The 25,858-nt window shown below is 44.5% G+C and overlaps 1 protein-coding gene across 3 annotated transcripts in view; it reads right to left on the bottom strand.

Moving 5' to 3' along the window:
• TBC1D14 (TBC1 domain family member 14) overlaps nt 1–24,858 on the bottom strand; it is a 104,109-nt gene extending 79,251 nt beyond the window's left edge. For 2 of the 3 annotated variants that reach the window (XM_034771813.1, XM_034771815.1), the window contains exons 1-2: nt 24,619–24,858; nt 16,441–17,176 (exon numbers count right to left, since the gene is read on the bottom strand). In XM_034771813.1, coding sequence (XP_034627704.1) covers nt 16,441–17,176; nt 24,619–24,661 — 779 coding nt within the window. In that variant the 5' untranslated portion in view covers nt 24,662–24,858. Of the gene's footprint in view, nt 1–16,440; nt 17,177–22,239; nt 22,348–24,618 lie in introns of those variants that run through there. The other variant, XM_034771814.1, reaches the window with a different exon arrangement.
• Nucleotides 24,859–25,858: the final 1,000 nt, after the last annotated feature.

Below are 25,858 nucleotides of genomic sequence, written 5' to 3'. Positions count from 1 at the left end.
ATAGGCCCAGAATTGAGATGCTTGACACACAGCACATCAGGCTCTTCCCTCCTTCCAGAATCACTGCTAGAGAGGTTACAGAGTTAGGGCTTGTCCTCATTTTGGGGGGGGGGGAGGGGGGGAAGAGAGAGAGAAAGAGGGGTAAATCAACTTATGTTATGCTACTCTAGCTACATTAATAACTAGACCTGCTAAATTGATCCCTGCTGCATAGATTGCAGCAGTGTCAATCTCCCCGTAGTGAAGACCAGTCCTAAGTTATGACAGGCCTTGACAATTTTTGAGACAATACTTCCCTCATAACGGCCTAGATTACGAGATCTAACAAGTTATATCCATATTAAGCAGGGGGGAAAAGATAGTATAATCAACATCCAGGTAGAAAAAAATATTAATCTCCAACACCTGCTATGCCATAAATCTCAGGATATATTCAGTAGCACTCAAAAGTATCCTGTTCCAGACACCATATAATCTAAATTTTAGACTTTTACTCTATTAAGTCTAGCAGATCTTCAATTATCCACTGCATTTTTATTGCACAGCTGTAATGCAACTATCCCCTTTACTTTCTCTCCAGACCATTTTTGTCTTAGCCTTTATTACGTCACTTAGAGCAGAAAAACTCCAACTGTATTTTTCCACCTCAATTTTGATATTATCAAACTGAAAATATAAGGGAGCTAAAAATAATGTACTATGGTAATTAAGGAATGGTTTAAAAGTTCATTGATTTATTATGAAAGCTCTCACTTAATATCCAATTATTTAGTCTATTTGCACCATGCATAACGTGTTTTGCAGAATCAGAGCCACTAAGGGAACACAGAACAGAAATTAAGTAGGACTCTTGAAGGTCAAAGTAAATGTTGCTGTTTAATTTCCACTGTGGACTATTACAGTGTGCAGAAATTACTGATAAAGGAGTCAGACTGAGATTAGGTGGTATTTTGATTATCGATGGTCAGAAATATACCAGTCATGTGACAGGAACTGTGCAGATAGCTCAACTAAGTTAAAAAAAAAAAAAAAAAAAGCTATTAGCCACTGTAGTCTGAACCAGGGTAATCACCAAAGCTACAAAAAATTGCTGCAAGCTCCTTGACATCGCCACCCACAGAGACTGAAAGAGTGTACTTCACATTGGCTATGTCTACACTGCCAAGTTTTTTGCCAAAAGTTTATACCACCTTTATTAAAGCGCTTTAATTAAAATCTACGTTGCATGTCCACACTAGCTCCTTGTGTCGCTGGAGCGCATCCACACTAGCAACTCTTGCAACGACAGAGAGCAGCGAACTGTGGTAGCTATCCCACCATGCAACTGGCTGCAGAGTGCTTTGGGAAGGATTTGCGATGCCTCATGGGGCTGGTACAGCATCAACATCATGCATCCTACTAGATTGCAAGCCGCTTTTCAACTGAAGTGTGTGAGGGAGCGTGTGTGGATGGGATGGAGGGAGAGAGAGAGAGAGAGAGTCTCCGCATGCTGTCTCTTCAAGTTCAGACAACTGGCCAAAGCAACCAGTCCTGAGGCAGGGGGAGGTGGAAATCCCTGACATTAACCCCCCACCACCCTCCCTGGCTCTGCACAGAACAGTCTCTCTCTCACACACACACACACACACACACACGCCCCTGCCTGCATGTTTGTAGTGTGGGAGAGAGCAGGAGCATTCCACATTAATGATTTAAAAGGGGAGGGGCACATGCCTGCAGGGCTGCTGAGTTCAAAACAAGGAGCAGAGAGGTCACTGCAGGTATTGCGGGACACCTCCATGGGCCAATTACACAGATAAAAGCAAGCAAGGTGTTTACCCTGGCACTTTGGTGATAAAACCTTTGCACAAAAAGCTTTATCACTCTCGTGGAGGTGGTTTTATTACAGCGCTGCAACTGAGGAGTTTCATCCAAAAAAATGACTTTGCAGTGTGTACACCTCTGCTGTTCCATTGCCAAAAGCTGCCTTTTGGCAAAAAAACTTGCAAGTGTAGACCAAGCCATTGTGTGTAGGTGTTGAGTTCTCGTAGTTTCCTCTGCACATTAAATGTTCAATGCCTTCTACGCTATTCATATTGAGCTACAGAAAAAAAAAAATGGTCTCAAACGCCTCTAACTAATGGAAATGCTTATTCTACCTACATTTCTTCTATCTTTTAAATACTTTAAAATAATTATGAAATATGTATCCTATAAGGGTCTGAGAAAAGGAGGTACCAGAAATCACATAGGAATAGCGGTTATAAAGTCTCAGATTTTACCAAAGACGTTAGGTTTTCCCACTCAAATTCTACTTAAGCCTCACATGTGCCTACTTTTAAAGTACACCTCTACCCCGACATAACGCTATCCTTGGGAGCCAAAAAAAGCTTACCGCATTATAGGTGGAACTGCGTTATATCGAACTTGCTTTGATCTGCCGCAGGACGCAGCCCCACCCTCCCGGAGCGCTGCTTTACCGCATTATATCCAAATTTGTGTTCTATTGGGTCACGTTATATAGGGATAGAGGTGTAATTCACTTCCAGTGAGCCATGATGGAGAATCTGACAATTTTCTGAGTACAACTTGTGAATCTGGTTGATGTTATGAACTTGTTGCATCATCCTCTGCAGGGCTATGGAATCCACAGTTTGCTGACAGGACTGTAGCACGTATCTCCTAGACCATGTACAAAATGGTGAGTTCCGAGACCTTTAACGGGTCACTTATTTAGCTGGAAGCTGAGACAGTCTGCACCCTTATGTTCACCCCATTTAAAAGACTATGTTAAATTTTGTACAAAGCATACTATAGAAAGTATCATTTGAAAGCTCATGATTTGCTGATTACTTCCTGATAAAATAAATGTGTGTGGCAACATGGTATGTAAAGAAATAAGATCCCACTGTATGATATTATCAAGACATGTTCCAACATGTTCTGGAGGAAAGTTACAAATAAGTTCCCCAGAGACAAAAAGCTAGCCAACACCTCAGCCAGGTGACAACAAGATCAAATGGACACTCTTTGGGAGGAAAGAGATAGTGGGCAAAAACCTACATTTTGACAAAGCAGCAGCATAAGGTTCCCAGCCACTCAGACTTTATCTCCTTAACATCAGCTGGAGAAGATTCTTGTGCAAGAGAAATGGCTATAAGAAGAGAGGGTAGATGCCCCAAATCATCTCGCCCTTGCTCTCTACTCATGCACCTGAAGAATAAAGGAATCAGCATTGGACTGTGCGGAGGGGAGAGATCCTAACTGAAGGAGGTTCAGCCACTAAGGGTACATCTACACTACAGGGGGGAGTCGATTTAAGATACGTGAATAGCGTAGCTGAATTCGACGTATCGCAGCCGACTTACCCCGTTGTGAGGACGGCGGCAAAATCGACTTCTGCGGCTTTCTGTCGGCGGCACTTACGATTTCTACCCGCCGATTCAGGCGGGTAGTATAGACCTAGCCTAAGAGTACTGGAATATCTGATGGTATTCACTCAGCTTGTTAAGTCAGGTGTTAGTTGTGTTTTACTTTTAATTTCTTCGTAACCAATTCTGACTTATATGCCTCATTACTCATAGTCATGTAATCTTTTTGTAGTTAATGAATTTGCTTCGTTATTTTATCTAAACCAGTGTGTTTGGCTTAAAATGTTTGGGAAACTTCATTTAGCATAACAAGATTTGTGCATTTTTTTTTATTAATAAATGACAGACTTAATATGAGCTTGTATTGTCCAGTACAAGACGCATACTTCTGGGGAAAAGTCTGGGACTGGGAGTTTGCTGGTGTTGTCCTGTAATGTATACTGTAGACTCATACAGTATAGCTGGGAGTGATTTACATGCTGGAGGCTGTGCGTGAGCAGACCAAGAGTGGTTACTCTCACAGCGAAGCTGGGTAAAAAGTACACCAGGTTGGAAAAATGGGGGGACACAGCTGTCCATCAGTCCAGATTGTACCCTAGGTAACGTCTCAGAAGCATCTTGGGACAATAGGTTAGCTGAAGCCCAAGGAACAAACTTGAGGGAAGATTCAAGGAGACATGGGAAGCTTTGGGCAGGAAAGAGGAAGAGACGGGCATGCTTTTGTAGCCAGGGAATTCAACTCAGTTGAGGGGCCAGCCATGAGCAGAGAGTTAGCTGATCTAGAAAGGCTCCCTGATTCTGAAAAGAAGCTAGAAACTGTAAGACAAGGATCCCAAACACACCAGAGGATTCTACAGAAGCCCAAAGAATGATCCAGAGTAGTGAGGAACCCAGGGGCAGGGAAATGCATATAGGGGTTTGTGTACTGTTTTGTATACATTTGTATTTCTCTTGTTACCTAAGCTGTACGGGGAGATTTTGGCAAACCAGTAAAGTGCCTGAAACCACTATGGCTTATTGCTAAAAGCAACCTAGTCAGCAGGCTTAACTTAACCAAAGCAGGAGGGGAGAGGGTTTTGGGTGCCATAGAAAGGGCACCTTGACCCCACATCCTTCCTGATAAGAATTGTGTTGAAATTGCTGATACATGCATTTTAGAAGAGCAGGATGTGCCCTAGGAATGTCTATTGGGGCCTCAAGGTTGCAAACTCTGGAAAGACCCACACCTGGTTAATCAATAATCAGAAGGAACCTCTTGTTTGACCATTGAAACTTCTTACTTAAGAAGGTTTCTTTAAGGGACATGTCATTCTATTACTAATGTATAAATAAGGAGGAAAAAGTTGGAGGTAGTTGGACTCTTTTGGACTCGTTTGGACTCTCCCTCTGAATACATCTTGCGGTCCCCACTGGCAGACCGAAGATTTGGCCACCGGAAGCCTGCCGCTGTGTCACTCAAGAGCCACACTCAGCTCTGGTAATTATCAAGGGTTGGGGGTGTTTTACTAACCTGTTGCGGACATGTGTAAGTGCTTGAGACTAGAGTAAAGTTTAGCTTTAAGTGAAAGCACTCGTGTTGTCCTGTTTGTGCCAGCCATCTATTTCTCGGACAGCCGTGTCTCCCCTGCTCTATTTCCTGACACCACCTTGCACAGAGTAAAAGTTACCAAGAGCTTTGGGTTGAAAGAACCCGGGTAACAAAGCAAAGGAAAATAGCATTTCAGAATCCTGGGTAAAAGTCCATCCACGTGTCAGTTTGCTTTCACTATTGCATGCCCACAAATAGGTAAACTGTAAACTGGAAGGCTCACACCTTCGGTAGGATTCAGTGGGGAATATTCAAAAGCTGCTGAGGAGGTGGCACTAGTTCCAGGGTACAGGGTCCCCACTGCAACCAGGGTGTCAGACATGAGGTCCACGCCTGGTGTGCATGCCTACAGGTCCAAAGCTAGGGACAGTGCCTAAAACTCTTCATGGCTCCAGCAAGTTAAGAGCACGTAGGATTCAGCATTTGGATCCCATCACAACAGGGGGAGCTAACCAGATATAACAGGCATTGTAGTAGGTCTGGGCCGAGGTTCAGCCCTCAGCAGAGCTGTGGGGTGTCCCACCGCCTCGCTCTGGTCCGGCGGTAGTCCGGGGCAACAGGCACACAGTTAGAGGCTCAGGCCCATAAGCAGGGGCTGAGTCCAAGTCTATAGCAGCCCAGGCTCTAGGTCAGGGCGGGGCAACAAACAAACAGTCAATCAGGTACCCAGCCTCTCTAGGCCAGGGGAAACAGGGGGAGTCTGCCACCCAAGGAGTGGGTGGCAGGGGGGATGCAGGCCCTTCCACTCCACTGCATCCCAGCCTGGGACCCTAGCAGCGACGGAAACTCACTGCTGTCAGTGGGGATCCTGGCCGCAACACATTGACATCAGCTCTGGCAGTGCAGCAGCCAGACTGCGGTCGGCTTTTCCCGGGCTACTTCCACACTCCCCCTCGTATGGTACCTGGGCCGTCTTGGTGTCGTCGGTGCTCTCCACCAGCATTGGCTCCTCTGGGTAGGTGGCGAAGGGCAGGCTCGGCTCCTCCACGGGGTACCTGGCACGGGGGAGGCTTGGCCAGTCCTCCTCGGGGTACCTGGCACGGGGGAGGCTCGACCGGCCTGGTGACTCAGCAGGCCGGTCGCGGCCTGTGGCTGTTTCCCAAGCGGGAGCTCGGCCACGGACATCTGCTCTCTCCGCCGGCCTGGGCTCCACTAAGCTCTGCAGGCGAGCTTTTATACTTCCGGGTCGGGGCCGTGACCTCGGAAGGGCGGGCGCCGGACCCGGTGGTTCTGCCCACGTTGGGATTAGGGGAGGTTCAGCCCTCAGCGGGGCTGTGGGGTGTCCCACCGCTTTGCTACAGGCACATACTCAACTTCAATTTAGAAAAAGATTTAGCAACTCCATTTGGTACACAGCAGAAGACATTCCCACATCCTGACCACTTAACATTACCCTTGAGAAAGAATCCTTTGTTTATTATAATGACTTGCCACTCAAAAACTCTGGTTTATCAAATTCAATAAATGGTCCCATAAAGGACAATCCAAAGTTTAAGTTCATTGTACAGACGAGTAGTAAAGGACACATGGATGCAACAATAAAAGTAGGAAATTTAGTTTCTGGCATATTAGATTCCTTTTTCTTACACAAACAGTATCTGCCCCTACCACAAAGCACTTTCTATCTACAAGGGTAGTCTATTTTACAAATGCAGTGAGAAGCCTAGAGGTCAGGAACATTTCCATTAGAGGACTTTAAGTAGTTTGATAATAAAGGACACCTTGAAAGTAATCAGTCCCTTATTCCTTGTGTCATACCAACTGACCTTGGAGCTAAAAATAAATGAAGCTGAGTTACGTGTCTCATTCTCACAAGTTACAGGCAAAACACTAAACACATCCAAATGCATTAGCTTTATGATTCTTCACAAATAAATCCTTAAAAACATTTTACTCAAAAACCCAGCCTACATAGCTGGTTTTGCTAGCCATAGTAAATGCTGGGGATGCTGACAACCAGCAGCTAATCTGTCCCAAAAGTTTTGCTTGCTGCTAAACAAGGAAATAGAAACTATATATTCCAGTGTTTCCCCACAGAACTCCATACAAAGATATGATCCTCTATAAAAGTCTGCATACTGGACATGGTAGAAGAACTAAGTCTTTAGAAACCACCAAGAAATGAGTATTAATATAGGAACGTTTAACTAGAAAGTGACAAGTCTAGCACACACACCTCCATATATTGAGAACAGAGGTATTGCAAACGAATAAAAAAAAGCCAGGCTGACAAGGGGCACATGGAGGGAGAGGGAGGGGGAAAATATATTAAAATCTGATGCTGCAAATGCATTATCTGTAGGGTTGCCAACCCGCCAAGATTAGCCTAGAGTCTCCAGGAATTAAAGATTATGTCATGTGAAGAAACCTCCAGGAATACGTCCAACTAAAATTGGCAACCATTATATATGGTTCTGATGCAACATCCACTTCAGTATATGTTAGCTGCAAATATATGACTTCCTGATCATGTGTGATGCCTTTTGTCAACATCCCCCCCCATAAAAAAAAAAAATGTTTGCTTTCCTGTGACCTGATGTTAATGATTATTGTACTAAACAGCTCACCCACCACATTGTATTTAACTTTTCCTGAAAGAAAATATTTAAGAACCTCAGAAACATAACTGAAAGAGTGGACAATTTCATGTACCAGAAAGGAGTAAGAAACAACAAACTAGAGGCATTTCAACCATCCTGTTCAATTTATTTACGCTGGAAACTAATTAAAAGTTTCTTGCCAGCAGGATTTAGATGGAGCACCTTTCTCCCTACCCCTCCCGAAAGAGCCTCTCAACTGAGTTTTAGTAAGAAGTTGAAAAAGAAATAAAACACTACTATTCAAATTACAGTCTAAACTCTACATAGGAGGGGCACGAACTAAAGTTCATTGATTGTTTCACTTCAACATCTAGTCGAGAAGAGGCCACATGACAAAGGTCATACTTTTGCCTAGCAATTTAACAATAAGCACATTATTAATATTGCAAACGAACTTCACCCACTTTCAGCAATCTTTATCAAAGGTAAGTATTGATACATGATCATTCCAATGCAACCTTGCAAGAAAAAAAAAAGACTCGCTGAAAATAGCTAACATGATTTTGTTATTCATGTCTTTTTGTTTTTGGTTCTGTGATAAGAAACACTGGGGGAGGAAGGGGACAACTATGGAAGAGCATTGCCCTTTTATTCTTATTTGAATCAGTTTGCAGTAATCCAGACCTTAACACAAGCATACAGATCACTAGTTTGCTCAAGGAAAGTTCTAAAATGGGTAGGCCTAAGATGAAATATTGATCCTGATATCAAGTTCCCCAGTCCATTACTCTATTTTAAAATATTGCCAATTTTAGTCTCTCCCCTGCTACAGGGTCAACAGGTCTCAGCAGATGCCTCCCACAAACAAACAGCAGATAAGGTTAGGGAGTCCTGAAGTCCAGCAGAGCAGCTGTGCCTACCTTTGCTTCATTGTCATTAAACATTTGATTTCTGGAATTCAGAATTTCAACCTTTGGAGCCCTCCAGCTGCAATTAATTGACTTTTTGTGGATATTTATAGTTTTGTTTTTGTTTTCCCCCCACACACTTATTCTCCCTCACATTGCCTCCTGCTCCTATCCTCCTCCATGACTTCACCCTTCGTTCCTCTATTCATCTTCTTACCCCTCCCACGATGTTCCAGCAGCCCTCTATAATAAAATTATATCTATTCATTTAAAGATAGAACAGGCACAGGAAAAATACGGTTTGAACATTCCAGCTGTGCATACTGTTAAACTATCTAATTGCAAAAATCTTACAACCATTATCCTCCTGCTTCCTCCCTCTTCCTGCCTCTTGTCCTTCACCCACTTGTGTCTTGTCTCAAACTAGCTTGTAAATGCTGTAGAGCAGGGACTGTTTTCTGTTACATTTACACTGTCCTTGGTACCAGTCCTGACTGGGGCCTCCAGGTACTACTGAAAATATAAATAATGAGTAAGGGAAAGATTAAAGGAGATAAAGGCCATTTGTTTAGTGATTTTTGTATGCTTTTATCAACAATTTAGTTATAAAGCATTTTAATAAAATTTATTATTTTTACTCTGTCACAACAGTGTGCCAATAACAAAAAAGACCTAAGAATGTACTGGGTGCAGGAAAGCCTGAATTCCCCGCCCCCCACTATCTATCTGATGGCTGCTGGTTTGATTTGTTTTAATGTTTCCGAAGAGAAAAAGTGAATATTAGGTTTCCCCACCAGCTTCCGTTTCAGAGAAATCACATATACGAAGAGCTAGGAATTCACTAATTATAACCCGTGCACCGTCACAAAGGTTTTGAAGTAACCAGTATAAAGCGTCACCCTATGTCATGTTACGTAGTTGGAGGAGATCTGGGGCTAGCAGGGTGACCAGATGTCCCGATTTTATAGGGGCAGTCTTGATATTTGGGGCTTTTTCTTATATATTACCTATTACCCTCTACCTCTGTCCAGATTTTTCACACTTGCTATCTGGTCAGGTAACACCCATCAAGATTTATATATTTATTTTTAAATGCGACACAAAACAGCTAGGTGTGTTACTCTTTTGAGTAGGAGTCAGAGTCCATAAGCATTCCTTATCAAAAAGATATGGAGTAGGATTTCAGCCTGAACCTCAGACTTATAGGAGAGTCCTCAGGCCAGCCTCCAGAATCTCAGTGTTTTTAACACAAACGCATTAATGTTCCAAACTTCCGCCAGCGTTCCCTCTAATCTTCCACATACATGTGCAGAATGAATTTTGTTATGTGCACCAATATGGAAGTGATGTGTGACACATCACCGCCATATTGGTGAATGTAACAAAATTCATGTGGTGGGGCAAAGGGGTTCAGAGTGTGGGAAGGGGCTCAGGGCTGAGGCAGAGGGTGGGGGTCAGGGGGGTGCGGGCTCCGGCTGGGGGTGCAGGCTCTGGGGATAAGGGACTCAGGGCTAGGGCAGAAGGGAGAGGGCTCTGGGGTGGGGCCAGGGATGAAGGGTTTGGGGGTACAGGCTGCCTCGGGGCGAGGACTCCCCCTAGTTCTCTCTCCCTGCAGCAGCAGCACCTGGGCTGGGGGGAGGCGCCTCTCCCCACCACAGCAACTCCGGGGCTGGGGCCGCAGGATAGGCACCCCTCCCTTGGCCATGACAGGTGCTGGGCTCGGGCCAGGGGAGGGATGCCCCAGCTGCAGCAGGTTGGGACAGGGGGAAGGGCAACCACTCCCCCAGCCGCAGAAGGTCCCAGCCAGGAAAGTTCCCTGAGCGCCTACGCGGCACTTAATAGGCTACTGCACAGCCACACATCTTACAGGGAACTTAGGTCACAAGCCTGAAAAATGGATAAAAGATCAGAGGTAGACTAGTGAGATAGCTCGTCTCCAAGAGCTCACACCAAGTCCTCTTGAATCTTCGAGCCCCACGGTTATCAGAATTCTATTAAAATAGCGGAGCAATTGCATTACCAGTATTTCTCAAAATGGGAGAGGAACATGTGTACATGGGACAGGAGCCGGGGGAGAGGGGGGAGGAGAACCACCAACAAAGGGGACAGATGAGAGAAAGTTCTCTGATTTTCCAGTTTCCCTCTACTGGCAGGCATAGGTGCAAGTTAACCTCTCAAAAGAAATGCATGATCATAATACCATATTTCCATAATATTATCAGGGAAAAATAAGGCCTTTATACTCTTAAAACCATGCCACCTTTCCAATTGCCAGTACAAAGAGATTACAGGATATTCTCTTTTCATTGTTTCAAAACAGCAAGAGACAGCTTTAAAAAGGGTTTTCACTAATTATCCCCAAGCCCTGTATCAACAGACCCATCTACATTCCTCCTTGATTGCAAATTAGAGCAATTCTTTTTCAGTGGCCATAACCAGATATTTTGCACTGGGAATAATAAAAGGTGGATTATAAAGACAATCTCTCCTTTCTCTAGGATTATAAAGACAATGACCCAAGTAAAGTAGTAACAGGCTACAGTCATAAATGTGTTGACTAGACTTGGATTACATGTATGGTATCCAGGTTTGAGCCAGATCCATCTTTCCAGAGAATTTACTGAAAGATGCTTTTTTGTGGGAGGGGGAGAGGAAGATGGAAAAGATAAAAGACACCCTGGCAGCAAGGAAAAGCCTTGTGGTGCCTGCTCTCTCCCAATGACTTTATAAAGATTGCTGTTCCTTATCTGGTGTCCTTGAATACCTGGATTTAAAAAAAAGTGTGTATTGGCTCACACTACTGAGGGCACGGCTCCTTCTACAGGAGTGAATGCGGAGAAAAAAGACGAACTCCACAGATCAGTTCCCAGCAGGGCACGCTCCAACAGTCAATAAATGTGTGGCCAAAGATTTATGTGAAAAGCCTCACTGACGCAGATAGCACACAGAAAGCTGGGCCTGGATGGCAATGCTCATAAAGGCTCTGACTCAGAAAACCAGTTAAGCACATGAGTATAGTACATTTTTACGTGCAGCATTGCTGAATCAGAGGCTAAACATACAATTAATTTATAGCTTCCTCCCATCCTCCATGGCATAGGAAGGAAGAGAGAAGAGCCATTGATTTCCCCTCTTCTGTATGGGGAATATCTACAGGTCACCAATCTGATCATTTCTTTATCTGTGTTCCTTTTTCAGGGCAATTTGCTTTACTCAGTCAACTTTAAAAAACTTACTTTTGTCTGAAAGGGGTTTGGTGGGTGGGGAAGGAGATGCCTACTTCAAGCACAATAAGATCCCCAAGAGAAAGCTGCCAAAAGTTTATTTACTTTGTGCTTTTGTCAGCACTTTCCCCCCTATCAGTTTCTCAGTTGTATTCACAAGCAGCTCAACCCTTTCTCATGAACAAGTCCAATGACATCACACTTATGGCTTGCTCTAGGAGGAATTTTACACACGCACACACACACACTCTTCAATAGGGTGGCTACCAGTAAGAGAGCAGCTTCTGTTTCTGAGTTTGGGTCACCTTGTCATGAAGGCAGGGAGCAACAGAAGCTATTTGAGGGAGCAATGTCTTCACATTCAGGGCTTATCTACACTTAAATTTTATAGCGCTCTAACTTGCTGGCTCAGGGGGGGGTGAAAACGCACCCCCCCCCCCCCCCCCCGAGCACAGCAAGTCTGAGTGCTTTAAAGCTCTAGCATAGACAGGCTCAGAGAACGTCGGGGACGTGGATTACCAGGAGCTCTCCCAGCACTCATGCGCGACCACACTCGCACTTCAAAGCGCTGCTGCAGGAGTGTTCCCGCAGCAGCACTTTGAAGTTTCCAGTGTAGACATACCCTGAGGTTTGAGTAGTGGCGAGGGAACACAAGTCAGGAGGGAAGTGCAAAGAGCTTTCTTTACTCTGCTCCCTGAGTGAACATGGAGTCCCTTCACTTTTCAAACTCCTTTCAAGGGGCTAGGGATTGACAAGCTGCTGGTAGGGCACATCACTAAGGCTAAGATTATATCACGGAGGTCGCTGGAAGAGACAGATTCCGTGACTTCCAGTGACCTCCGTGACATTGGGGGCCCCACAGCTGACCAGCTGCTGCTGGCAGCGGGGGGCCCGTAGCAGCTCAGCCTCTGCTGACTGACCAGTTGCCACCGCTGGCAGTGACCCCTGAGCTGCTCAGCCACTGCTGCTACTGGCAGGGGTCCCCCCTGCAGCAGCTCAGCGGCTGCGAGCAGCCAGGTCCTCACCGCAGTTCACAGTTGCCAGTGGCAGCAGCAGCAGCAGAGGGACCCTGAAGCTGCTTAGCAGCCGCCGGGGAACCTGCATCTCCCAGACGCTGGAGCTCCCTGCAGCTCCCCAGCCTCCGCCGCTAGCAGGGGCCCCCCATATCTCCCCTGCCACCGTGAGCAGCAGGGGCACACATCCCAGCAGCTCCCAGCCCTGCAGGGGGACCACTCCCAGCCACTGGGCAATGGGAGCTACTAAAGGTGCTGGGAGCTGCTAGAGGTGTGGGGGGATGGGGGGGGGAGGGCAGGGTGCTGGATCCTCCTCCCTCCCCATTTTGTCAGGGATGTTTCTAGTAAAAGTCAGGGACCAGTCATGGCTTTGGTGATTTTTTGTTTTTTTGCCTCTGACCAGACCTTGACTTTTACTAAAAATATCCATGACAAAATTGTAGTCTTACACATCACTAACCAAACTTTACTACTACAGGTCCCCATCAATGCTGAGTTCAAATGACAGCTTCAGAAAAAGAAGTAATTCCATACTGAAGGCACTCGTGTTTTTTTTTTTTTTTAAACACTAGAATCGCTGCAATGATACTGAAGTTGTGCTACCATATGGATTTAGGGCCCCTAGACTTCTGGCCATTGTTAACTACTGCACGCTTTATCTGGTGTGGACCAAGGAGTCCTTCCACAGAACAATAGTTGCAAATTTAAAATGCAATTACTTGAAAATTCAGATTGGCGAAGAGGGGAGTGATATCTACAGAAATAAACAAATTTCACCCAGGACTTAACAGCCAGAGGTACAAATTCTCACTCTCCCTGTAATGGAATGCTCAACTGTATTATGCTGTTCAGACAGTAGGTAGCACTACTGTGCGCCACTTACAGGTACTTATTTAAGTAAACTTCACCCATACCTGACAATATATAAAAAGGATCTTATGGAAGACACATCTATGGTATCTCTCTTTGAGAAGGAAGCTCTGTAGTCAGTCCATATCTGATACAGAAGCCTGACCTGCAAGTTGAGGCCCTGCAACCTACTCTGTACAAGAAATACATGATACTCCCTCACGACTCCCAGCAAATTAACTGAATAAAATGGAGTCTCTTCAACAGTTCTCTCTTATTTCTCAGAGAACAGGATAAATCTCAAAGGAAACAAAGAACTGAAGCTGTGGAGCAGAATCTTTCCAAGGCAAGCACTTACTAGAACCTCTAACAGATGCCTCAATATTAGTGGTCTCCAAGGTAGCATGTGTTTTTGCACTGTGAGGAACAGAGGAAAGTTAGCACCAGGGTGCCATTCTTACACTAGTACAAGATCTCTTGCTGTTAGGTTGATTTTTCCAAGCCCACATATAAAGGAATGCCTCATTGACGTAGTTCCACCAAGGTTTAAAAACTCTGCAGGTTCATTAGATATAGTTACACAAAAAGAAAAATAAAGAGAGGAACTGTGTGTCTAAGTGCCTACAAAAGCATGACCTACAACATTAAGTGCTTGGGAAATACGGTTGAGAGACCTGGGAAGTGGACAAATAGGTTATATGTGCACACAGGAATGCTGTGTGAAAGACACAAGGCCATACGGACAATTTCTAATGAGGCAAGTGACAGCAAGTTCCAATCCTGAACAACATCTATGATCCAACTAGTAAATAAGGTTTTCAGGGTTCTTTTAGGTGAAGCGGACACAAGTTCAAAAGGTTTCTACTTGTCTGAGCCACATGAAAGCTACCCCCAGTTAAGGGAAGGAATAAGAACAGTAGACAAACGGATTACTTAGCTTCTATGCTGAACTGAGTCTCATATGCACTCCTGGTGGTATCACTCAGTGCCAGAAGTTACCTGCTAGACACGATATGGTACTTTGTTGAAAAATATTTCCCTTTTAGGGAATACCAAAAGGTGTCAGTTTTGCTTTCAAACCAGGGTGGATAAAACTGTGCTTTTAAAAAGATTTAAAAATTTAAATAAAATGTAAATTAAATACAGATTTAACTATTAAAGCAAACTATTTAAAATTTAATAGCACTCTAACTTGCTGGCTCAGGAGTGTGAAAAATCACCCCCGAGTGCAGCAAGTCTGAGCACTTTAAAGCGCTAGTGTAGACAGGCCCTGAGCGCTGGGACCATGCTCCCAGCACTTGGCGTTAATCCCCTCGTGGAGGTGGATTACCAGAAGTGCTGGGAGAGGTTGCGTGCAACCACACTCGCACTTCAAAGCGTTCCCAGGACAGCGCTTTGAAGTTTCCAGTGTAAACATACACATAGTGGAGTTCTCAATTATACTGGAACTTGAAAATTATTTTATTGTTAAGACATTGTTCTCTAAGCTGTGATTTAGAGTCAGTTTAATAGTTCTAAATCAACAGCTTTTGTTTCTTTTTCCCCCCATTAAGACACTCTTTCAGAGAAGTAACAGAAATGATTGTTCTGTCAGTGTTTCATTAGTCTTTTCTTTTGGCAAATAGAGAAGTTTAAATAAAGAAGAGTAAGTGTTTCATTGAAATAATCAAATAGGCAAAACAGGCTTTTTATAGCCAAAGCTGCAGAACACAGAAATAACTTCCAATCAGTAACTGATTTGAATTCGACACTGCACTAGACAACTTGCTCCAAAAATGATCTTAGCTAACGTACCTCATCACAAAAGAATTATTCAGGATGGCACACATTATGTTTGTGTACTAGCTCTGCTTGCTTGATGAGAAATATCAGTTTAAATACATTATTTTTAATGTAGGAGGCCAGGGCAGCCTTTCAAAAATGTAACTGCTTCAGTGCTGCCCCAGATGTTGCCATTTCAATAATTACCATAAGTGCTCAAGTTCCACATTCTATTTCTGGTCTTGGCATTTTCCCATTATGAAGACACAAGCAAATGAGGTGGTCAACAGTATTGTTTCCTAATCTTGATAGCAAAGATGAGCAGTCTAAATACCACTGGTCATAAGGTTAAGATTTTGTCACGGTTATTTTTAATAAAAGTCATGGACAGGTCATAGGCAATAAACAAAAATTCACAAAAGCCCACGACTTTTACTAAAAATAACCAGGGAGGTGGGGGCTGACCACTGGGGGGACTGAAGTCGGAGCCGGGGGGGGGGGGGGGGGAGGGGAGGCTGAAGCTGAAGAAGTCATGGAGGTTCATTAAAGCCATGGAATCCATGACTAAATCATATCCTTAGTCATTTGTCACCTTATCAGTGAACTGATGACCTTAAGTCAAACAAAATAAAATGTTTGACAAATATTTCGACTTTAAGTGGAATGTGTTTACATTTAATATTATTAAAATACTTAGCACTGCTAGAACACTTTCTATTCCTAGACCTCCAAGTGCTTTACAACAGTGGGCAAGTATCCTCTTAATTTGGCCAACAGGGAAACCAAGGCATATGATGTCTAATGACTTATCCAAGGTCATACAGTAAGTCAATGGCAAAGCCAGGAAGAAAATCCAAATCTCCTGGGGTCCAGTTCAGAGCCCTTTCCCCCAGAACCTTGCTCCCCCCCTTTAAACACAGCTGCAAAGAAGAGAGTTCCACCTTCATTCACTTCATGTGCAGAGTTCAAGCTTCTCTGGATCCCAACCACAGAGCATAGAACCTTACCCACTGCAGTGTTTCAGCCATGCGCAGCTCTGGCCTACTCAGGCAGAGCAGAAAGATGGCAGTAATCTTCATACCCAGAGGAACTAGCATTGTTAGCTGAAGGTGTAACTCTTTACCATAAAACCCCTTAAGCACCTCCTAGCCCCCAATACATAGTCAGAATGCTGTAACTTTTTTCTTAAGTATCAAAATCCCATTACCTGGCAAAGAAGCTAGTGAAGGGTCCCAATATTTTCAACTTACTGTCCACATCTGCTTCTTGACAACACGCCTGCTGGCTTTGATCATTGGTCTCCTTAGTGGAATTCAGTGTAACATCTGAAAACTGCGCTTCATCAGTCTCCAGGGTCACTATTGCACTTGAGCTGCTTGTGACCATGAAGTCCAAAATGTCTTCATTGCTAACAGATAAAGTTGTTGACAGTTCTGTGCTGAGACTAGACACACTACAGACAGAGATATCATCACTTCGGTTCAGAGCTTTGGAAGTTGGACTATATAGTTTCACTGTGTCGTATCCAGTTCTTGGAAAAGTTGAGGATTTTCGTACATTGTGTTCATGTTCAGCATTCAAAGAAAGTGGAGGCACATAAGACAGCAGCATGCATGCATTCTGAAAAGTTCTCTCAGGCATGATTTCAGACTCAGACTGTTTTCTCTTCACATTTAACACACTGCAGTGAACAGGCTCCGGATTCCCTATTTCTAGAGTTGGAATACCAGAATCTACAGATTTAAGGCTACGGCTATCTTCTAAAGCACTAGAGTGCTGGCTAGGTCCATACTCAGGCAAAGAGAGCACTCTCGGGGCCCTTGAATTCAAGTTTTGAAGATTCTGGATACTGTTGCCCACTTTGGTGTCCAGAATTCCCATCAAACTCAAACCATTTAAGGAGCTGGATACATTTACATCAGTCATCTTGGTCCAATTGGTAACTAGTAAAAGGAAAGAACAGTTTTGTTTTTATTAAACACTTCAAAAAAAACTCTTATTAAAGAATTAATTACTATCATGTAGCTGTCACACAGTACCTAGGGAAAAATCATACACAAAGAATAAACCAAGTAACTGAGGTAGAGGGGCACTGGTAACTGAATCATATGTTAGTAACAACCTAAAGCAGTTTGTTTATAACAATTTAGGTTACTAGAAGTGAACAAGTTTTTTCTTAAAAACTACTTCCTTGTCATTACTTATACTCTTTACTTTGTATACGTCTCTCAGCATGTAAAGTGAAAATTCAGCAGTGTCAGTTTCTCTTTCAGTGCTTCCATGATGGGGATTTCAAAAGATGTTTTCAATGGAATCTTAAGGTGTCAAGAAAGCTTTACAGTGACACAAGAGTTTCACTTAGTTAAGTTCCATCATGACATTGGTATAAGGTGGACCTTTTCAATTTTCTCAGATCAATGTACATAAATGGATTTCTTTTAAATTTGGTATGCCTCAGGAGGGTGCAGGGTAGGCTTAGTGATCCAAATTTGTAGTCAGTTGAGATCTACGGGTTCTGGAGATATATGCCTCCCTCCCCCAGCCATTTTTTAAAAAGCTTCTAGGCAGGATTTTTGTTTTTGCCCAGAGCTAAAGAGCAAACTATTTATGTGATCTGGATTAGAATGGTCTTAAACTGTCAAGTTTTACCCAAGGTAGTGCATGGCACCCACTAAGTCTTTAGGGGAACAAATTTGAGACTATTTAGGAATTTTTTTTTTTTTTAAATACTGCACAGAAAAACAGCTAGAGGGTTTCCATTCCTGCCAATTTATATGCTTTAATCTCGATTCTTGTAAGTGTGCTACAATCCAAATAGTTACTCAGATTGCTTTGAAATTTGGTGAGCCTCATGGAGGCACAGGGCAGCCTAACTAATGCAAATTTGCAGTCATTTAATTCAGGGGTTTCCAAGTTACAGAGATCCCTTCCAAAAAAAAAAAAAATTTCCTTCTGCTGCTTTGTATCATTAAACTGAGAGGTACTAACAACTGGATGAATCACAGACCTGTTGATGGTTGTGAACTCACCCTTCTTTAACATATCTAAGGATAAATTAATCCCAAGACCCCACCTAAGACAAAAGGAGTTTTGAACAGAGTGGCTGCAGGTTGCTGCAGTTTGAGAGTAATAGGTGGCTATTTAGTCAGGGGAGGGGGGTGTAATCACTCCCTACCTGTGACAGTGCATCACCAACCCCCTACATACTCCAAACACACCTTTCCCAAGACGACCCAACTACTGCTTCCATCACTTAACTTAGGTGCCCCTAAGGACTTGTCTACACTGGCACTTTACAGCACTGAAACTTGCAGCGCTCATGGAGGTGTTTTTTCACCTATTCCTCTTGTGGAGGTGAGTTTTTTAGAGCACAGGGAGAGCTCTTTCCCAGCGCTATGCTGCGACTACAGAAGCCACATTAAAGCACTGCCGCAGCAGCGCTTTAACGTTGCCAGTGAAAACATACCCTAACATACTGACTGCACCTAGAGTATATGCAAATAAATTGCCACTGGTTACTGCCAGCTCCAAGGGAACAGCAGGAAGGTATGCGTATGCAATCTCCCTACAACTTTCTGTCTTTTAATAGCATTAGATTGAATCCTGTAGGTGAGAGTGAATGGGTTGTACAAGCTCCTCACCTCCTTTGCCAACCTCACAGTTGCTAAAGAGTAAAGGAATGTGTGTTAATGGGGCATAGCTAAAGTTGCATGACAAACCTTGGCTCTGCATTTCCTAGTTTTCAGATTTTTGAATTTAACTCAATTCAATGCTCTGCATGGGGATGACATACTACCAACCAATCTTAATTTAATGTGTTTTTTGTCCATTGAATATTTATTGGTTTGGGGCCATTATAAAGCTTTTTTCCCCTACAACATTTAAGCCTTGGCCCAAATTTAAGCTGCATTCTTTTGTCGATTTCTTGACATCCATTGGGAAAATATCAACTGCGTGAAGAAATATTTATGCCATTCAACTTAAACTTAACTTATTAAGCAAATCAATTTTGTTTCTTTCTAGTCCACCCAGCTTTTATATATAACATGTTGCTGTCATTTAAGTATAGGTCAACACTTAAGGCTTTTCCTGTCTTTCTTTTATAGAGATCATTTGTTTAGTTGCATTTTAAAAAGAACAGTTGCTACTTTAAGAAAATTCCCAAAGTTCTAAAAGCCAACTAAATTTTATACATTCAAATCAACCAATGCATCAACTGGCCATTTCTTTTGCTATAGGACATCATATTTAATAGGCTAATGTGTCAGTCAAATGAGAAAAGTGAATATTACCAAGATTGTGGGAGTTAACCTGTCCTGTGCCTTCCCCAAGACTTGGTTATTGTGGCTATTTTGTTGTATTGTCAGGGCTTGAAAAGATTAGCCTAGTCCTACTAGCCCAAAGACTAATACCTTTGTCTTCACCTGGAAACAAGCTGTATTCTTACCTTTCAAAAAAAGATAGCGCAAGATAACGAACATGAGGAAAAATACTAGTAAAGACAAGACACTTGTAGTATTAACTTCTTAACACTGGCCTGGTCTACAGCTAAAACTTAGGTACAACTAGCTACATTGCTATGGGATGTGAAAAATTCACATCCCTCTAAGACATAGTAAGCTGATCTAAGCCCTGGTGTATACACCACTAGGTTGAGAGAAAAATTATTCCATCAACGTAGCTACCACCTCCATGGGGTGGATTTACTATAGCAATGGGAAAACCACTTCCATGGCTGTATCAAGTGTCTACACTGTAGCCACAGAGCTGCAGTGCCGCAGCTGCGCCAGTGTAGTGCTTATACACTAGACATACCCACTAGTAATGTATAATAGTAAGGATCCCACTCCCTAGTGTTTAGTTCTCACACATTAGTAGGTCAAGGTACATAGGGCCTTGCCTTCACTAAGATTTTACCTGAGTTACTACATATTAACACACCTTCTTCCTAACATGGATACACCCTAAAACTAGTAGATTGGATCAAAAAACACATTGCCACACTGCCTCCCACAGTCACATCCTCCGCAATTTAAAGAAATAAGGGCTTGGCTACACTTGCGAGTTACAGCGCATTAAAGGAGCCCCAGGCGCACCAGCTCACTACCCATCCACACTGGCAAGGCACATAGCGCGCTCTGACTCCATGGCTCCTGGTACTCCACCTCGGCAAGTAGAATAACGTTTGATGCGCCCCTGCTGGAGCGCCCCAGTGTCAGTGTAAATGAAATATTGCATTACTGTGCTCTGATCAGCCGCCGGAAACATCCCAAAACGTCTTGTCATATGCCCTTTGAAAGCTCTGTTTGACAGCTGGCATGTTTATCTGTTCTGAGACAAAGCAACCATTACTGTGGAATGCTGCGTGAGAGAGAGAGAGAGAGAGAGGCGCGGGGGGAGGAGGGGAGAGGGAAGAGGTCTGTTGTCTCTCAGCCCCCCCATTCGAAAAGCACGTTGCAGCCACTTGCATGCTGGGATAGCTACCACAATGCACTGCTCTCTGTGGCCGTTGCAAGAGCTGCTAATGTGGCCACGCAAGTGCGCTGTCAGCTGTCAGTGTGGACAGACTACAGCACTTTCCCTATTGCGCTCTACAAAGGCTGGTTTAACTCAAAGCGCTCTACATCTGCAGGTATAGCCATGCCCTAAGAGTCACACACTGTTTGTATGCTACTAATTGCAACATATCCAACCTCCTATTTTAATATGTTAAAACTACAAGGACCAGCAACTTAATAGCTGAAAAACAAGTTTATTGAATACATTGGATTAATTTCACTAGTATTCTAGCATTTAACAAGCTATAAAGATGGCTTAATACCACTAAGTAACATTTGTGAATTAAGACAATATTTTGATTTTTCTGGTATTTATCAGGTTTTTTTTTGATCAGCCCTACTTACTACATTTCTCACTTAAATTAAACCTTTTTATTTTATTTTTTTAAATGGTCCCACTTCAATTTTTCTTCTTTTCTAGAATAGATCTTCACTATTCTTCTCTTCCCTACATCCTTATAGTCTCATCTCACCTATATATTAGTCTCTCCTTATTTCTCAGCACAAAAGTTTCTCCTTAGTATGTACACACACATTTTCCCCTTTAATTAACAAATCATATTTTAACTCATACCCATCCATGCAGCTACACTATGCTGAGAAACTTAACCAGACACCTGAAAGCCAAATGATTAAACCTACTAACCATAGGCCAATATGAACGGTCCCCTTGTCCAGGGCAAAACTCACATGATCAACCCTCTCCCCCAATTCTGCTGGGAAATGAGGAAGGCATTGAGATTCCAAGAGTACCACTGACGCTATACTCTGCTTTGAATTCTCTCCCCCAGTCTTTAAAAAAAAAAAAAAAAAAAAACAGCATCTTCCGACTAGCTGATCTGATACATGTGAAGCTCCTCCTTCCCCCATCACCCCCCCATATTTTGGTCATTCTCTCTCCGATTCCCTCTCCTATCTCGGTAGAAAATTTCTGCTACTTCACCACTCCACAAGCCCTCCAGGCTGCTGCAATGCAAGGACGGGGAGACAGCCTCACTATTCTACCCTTCCCTCAACTTTCTGGTTGATACAGGGGAATGTCTCTGCAGTATGTCCGGCAAGCTATGTGTTTAAGCCCTCTTCCCCAATGAATAACTCCAAGGCCTTGGCTACATTGGCAATTCACAGCGCTGCACTTGCTGCGCTCAGGGGTGTGAAAAAACACACACACACCCCCCCCCCGAGCGCAGCGTTGTAAAGCGCCAGTGTAATCAGCGCCTGCAGCGCTGCACGCTCTCTCGCAGCGCTGCAAGCTATTCCCCTCGGAGAGGTGGAGTACTTGCGTGACTACACTGCCGCGGCAGCGCTGTGAAGCGCAAGTGTAGCCAAGGCCCAAATGTCTGCCTCTGCTGCTGCTTAGTGCTTTGTCAAACAGCAGCAAAGTGAAAGTGACCTGTTAGTCCAGTTTCACTGCAGTTTTATCATTTGGTTCTTCTCAGGATACTTACAAATAAGCGTTCTTGCTGCAAGCAAGAGAATATAGTAGCTCAAGAGGCGGATGAACAGTTGTCAATTGGTAAATTGATTCTCAGAGGAATCAAAGTAGGTTTCAACACAGCACAGCGTAATTGTTCTGACCTGGTTTAAAAATTTCTTTCTTTACGCAGGAAACGTAACAGGGAGTTGCTTTAAATATGCAATCTGTAAATGCAGAAGTACATACAACTACAATTTTCTTTAATGTTTTATACAGCAGAAAGCTACAGAATGTCATACATTTGCTGTACATTATATAAATTAAAGCAACAGACAGTATCAAATTGTCAGTAAAAAAACCAAAAACATATGGAACTTGTATTCAGTTTATTATGCCTGTGCCCAGGCCAGGTTATTTATTTGTTTGTTTGTTTTAATATAGTGAAAGGACATTTGTTTTCTTAATCTGATAAATAAAGAGTCTGGAAATGGATACTGACAATTCCAAGGGTTGTTGCTAATGCTATTCCCAATATTGACTTTATTCCTAATTAATTTATGATCAACATGGCAAACTGTTAGGGCTACATCTCATCACAAGTCTAGTTCTCTCATGCCATATACTGCAAAGGGCACAGTTTTACTGCTGAACAAGACAATTCTTATAGCAATGCAACATCTCATTAAATAGTAGCCTACTGGTTAAAGCAGGAAACATGCAGTCAAGTCTTTTGGGTTCACTAGTCCTAGCTCTGCCACAGATTTGCTTTGCAACTCTGGGAAAGTGACTAAACTTTCTTGTTTTGACCCGCATCTCCAATCTACAGAACAGGGTTCATTTTTTCCTAATGGTACTCAAAGAATTAATGTTTGTATATTGCTTTGGGAGCCCCGAAGAACTAGACAGAGTTTGGGTCATCTTGCATAGTCACTTCCATTACTCCTGCCTGAAAGTTAAATGACCATTGTATTTTAGGACCAATACAATCTTTGAACTGCAAAGTGGTTACGTTATAGTTTCCTCTAAGAGCTTCAAAAAACACACTCTGGGCAAATGGCTGTAGTATGTCAGATTCATGTATATAATGTTAGAGATCTCTACAGCAAATGATATCAGCATACATTTAAACTGTGTAAAAGGAAATCAATATGCATGAAAAGCATGTAATTTTGGGCAAACAGAATGTAAAAGCAGACCTGGACGAAAACGGGTTAATACCACAGCACTGCCAGTAACAAAAAATCCCTTTAACTTTAATATAACTTGTCTCAGATGCATTCATCACTGCAAAAACTTTAATGGAAGAAATTTACTTTTTTTTAAATGGAAAAACCTAAGTAATTTTTAACTCTGCCACCGCAGCCAAACCCCTCTCCCACAAACCAGCTTGTTGTTGAGCAACACTCCATGAACTTTTACAAGTCCAGCTACGGGTTGGAGAAAGGGATAGTGAGCAAGGGCTTTTAAATGACTTAAAACTACTTCCTCTTCTTCCCTCCATAATCAAACAGTTTGAATGAATCAGTGTTATAATAAACCTCTGTTCTAAGAGTAATGTACAGCTCTTTCCAATAATATTGAAAAGAAATAGAATACTGCCACTTTGACAGGCCTTATATCAGAAGAGACCACGTTAACAATATCCCATGCACTCTCTAGAACTGTACCAGTTCATTGAGTCTGAAGCCCAATTGAGCTTGTGGAAAACCATTGTTGCCTCCATATGACAGGGTTCATAGTTTCAGTTTTGCCACTTCTCAAAAACGTTCTTGTGGGGTTTTTTTTTTTGAAGGGTTGCATGAAAAATTCAGAAAGTTGAACAATTTTTCATAACATTGTTTCTTTGTACCATTTTTTGACCCCCCCAAAAAAAAAAGTTTGGTCTGAAATTTTTCGAGCAGCTGCATCAACTAGTTCTCTCTCTTCCCCCGCCTCCCACACCTCCCTCTTGCTAACTGAAAACAACTGAGGAGCGCCAGAAGGCACCTCACCGAGCGGCCTGAGAGAATCTGGGAAGTAGGAATCTCAAGCGAAAGCGGAGGGGACAGGGAGTGGCTACCCAAGCCGGCGCCTCCCGGGCCCAGCTGACAAACCCAAGCCCCACCCATCGAGGCTTGCAGCAGCCTGGCGGTGACTGGGGCCAGGCAGAGAAATCGCCGAGCACTCGGAGGGATCCCGCTGAACCTGTCTGGGGGGGAAGTTTCGCAGGGGCACATTCGCGTTGCCTTTAACGCAGAGCCGCCGTAACGTAGCCCTGACTCGCCTCTGCTCCTGGCCATGCCGGGTTTCCACTACCGCGCTGGCAAGCAGCAAAGGGGTCATCGCACGTTTCCCCTTCAGCGCCGGGCAGAGTCACACTCTCCTGCCACCCCGGCCCCCGAGGAGAAAAACTTTCCAGGCTGGACTTTACCTGGGTAGCTCTGCCGTCCATTGCTCTCCTCAAGCCGGGCCATGCCCAGCCCTCCCCAAAGCGGCGGCTGCGGAGCTAAGGGGCAGCCGGGGGCTGGTCCATTCTCCGCCTGGCCCGGGGCGCTCAGCAGGGGTGCGGCGTCTCAGCCCCTGCCGGCAGGGAGCCACCCCCAGCGGGGAGCAGGCCCCCCATCCCCGGGACACACACAGCCCGCCGGGCTGCAGGCAGAGAGGCAGAGGCGGCGGCGGCGGCAGCAGGGGGGCTCGCGCTGCTCGGCAGCTACCACCGGGCGCTTCCTGGAACAGTCACGTTCTAACAGCCCCCCCCCCGCCCCTTCTCCTACAGCTGTTCCGCCTTCGCGCCGCTCCCCCTTCGCCGCGGGAGCAGTCTCGGTCTGCTGTTCCCCACACGCGTCTCTTCCCCCCACTGCTGGCGCTATTCCTCTCTCGTCTGTTGCGGCTGTTCCATTTCCAGCCACTCCCCCCAGCAGCTCACTGGCCCCGCCCGCTATCGAGAGAAGCCAATCGGCGGTGAGAGAGCGACCCACGGGGGAAGCGTTTAACCAGGCGAGATGGGGCAAGCAGAGGGAGGGGGCGGAGCTAGCCAATCCCCGCTTGGCTTTCCCGCGGCCGGGTTCTGTACCTGTCCTGAGCAGCTCCGCCCACCGCCATTTTGAATTCTCGGGGGAGGGCAGGGGTTGGAGGGCCACGAGCGAGGGGAGACTAATGGAGCGGCCGAGAGCGTGGATCAGCGTGTTAGTGTTACCATTCTTCCGGATTCCCCGGACATGTCCAGCTTTTAAGCTAAAAATAGCCTCGGGGGGAATTTGTAAATGTCCGGACTTCCCCCCCATGCAGAGCACGCGCGGCTAACAGTGCAGCCGGCCGGATGGTGTCACTTACATGGGGCTCCCACACTCAGTCAGAGAGGGCTCCTCCTCCCACCCCCCCCACTCCCAGCAGAGCTCCCTCCCTCCCTGCATCGCACATCGGCTCCGGCAGTCTGGAGCTCCTCCCCCGCTGCTGCCCAGCGTCCGGCGAGCGGCTCAGGCAGTTCCTGAGCAAGTTCACAGGGACATTAGGCGAAGAAAGACCAACCACAAGGGGGCAGGGGGTCGGAGAAGGGGCAGGGAGGTTCTGGAGGGGGCAGTCAAGAGACGGGGGGGGTCGGGGATTCGGGGGGGCTTTCTGGGGGGGTGGATAAGGTTTTGTGCACTCAGGGTACAGGTGGGGGGTAGGGG

The sequence above is a fragment of the Trachemys scripta genome, chromosome 5 (assembly GCF_013100865.1).
Source record: "Trachemys scripta elegans isolate TJP31775 chromosome 5, CAS_Tse_1.0, whole genome shotgun sequence".
Classification (NCBI taxonomy): Eukaryota; Metazoa; Chordata; order Testudines; family Emydidae; genus Trachemys; species Trachemys scripta.
The sequence above is the reverse complement of the archived record's forward strand: the minus strand, read 5'-3'. Positions and strand labels throughout refer to the sequence as shown.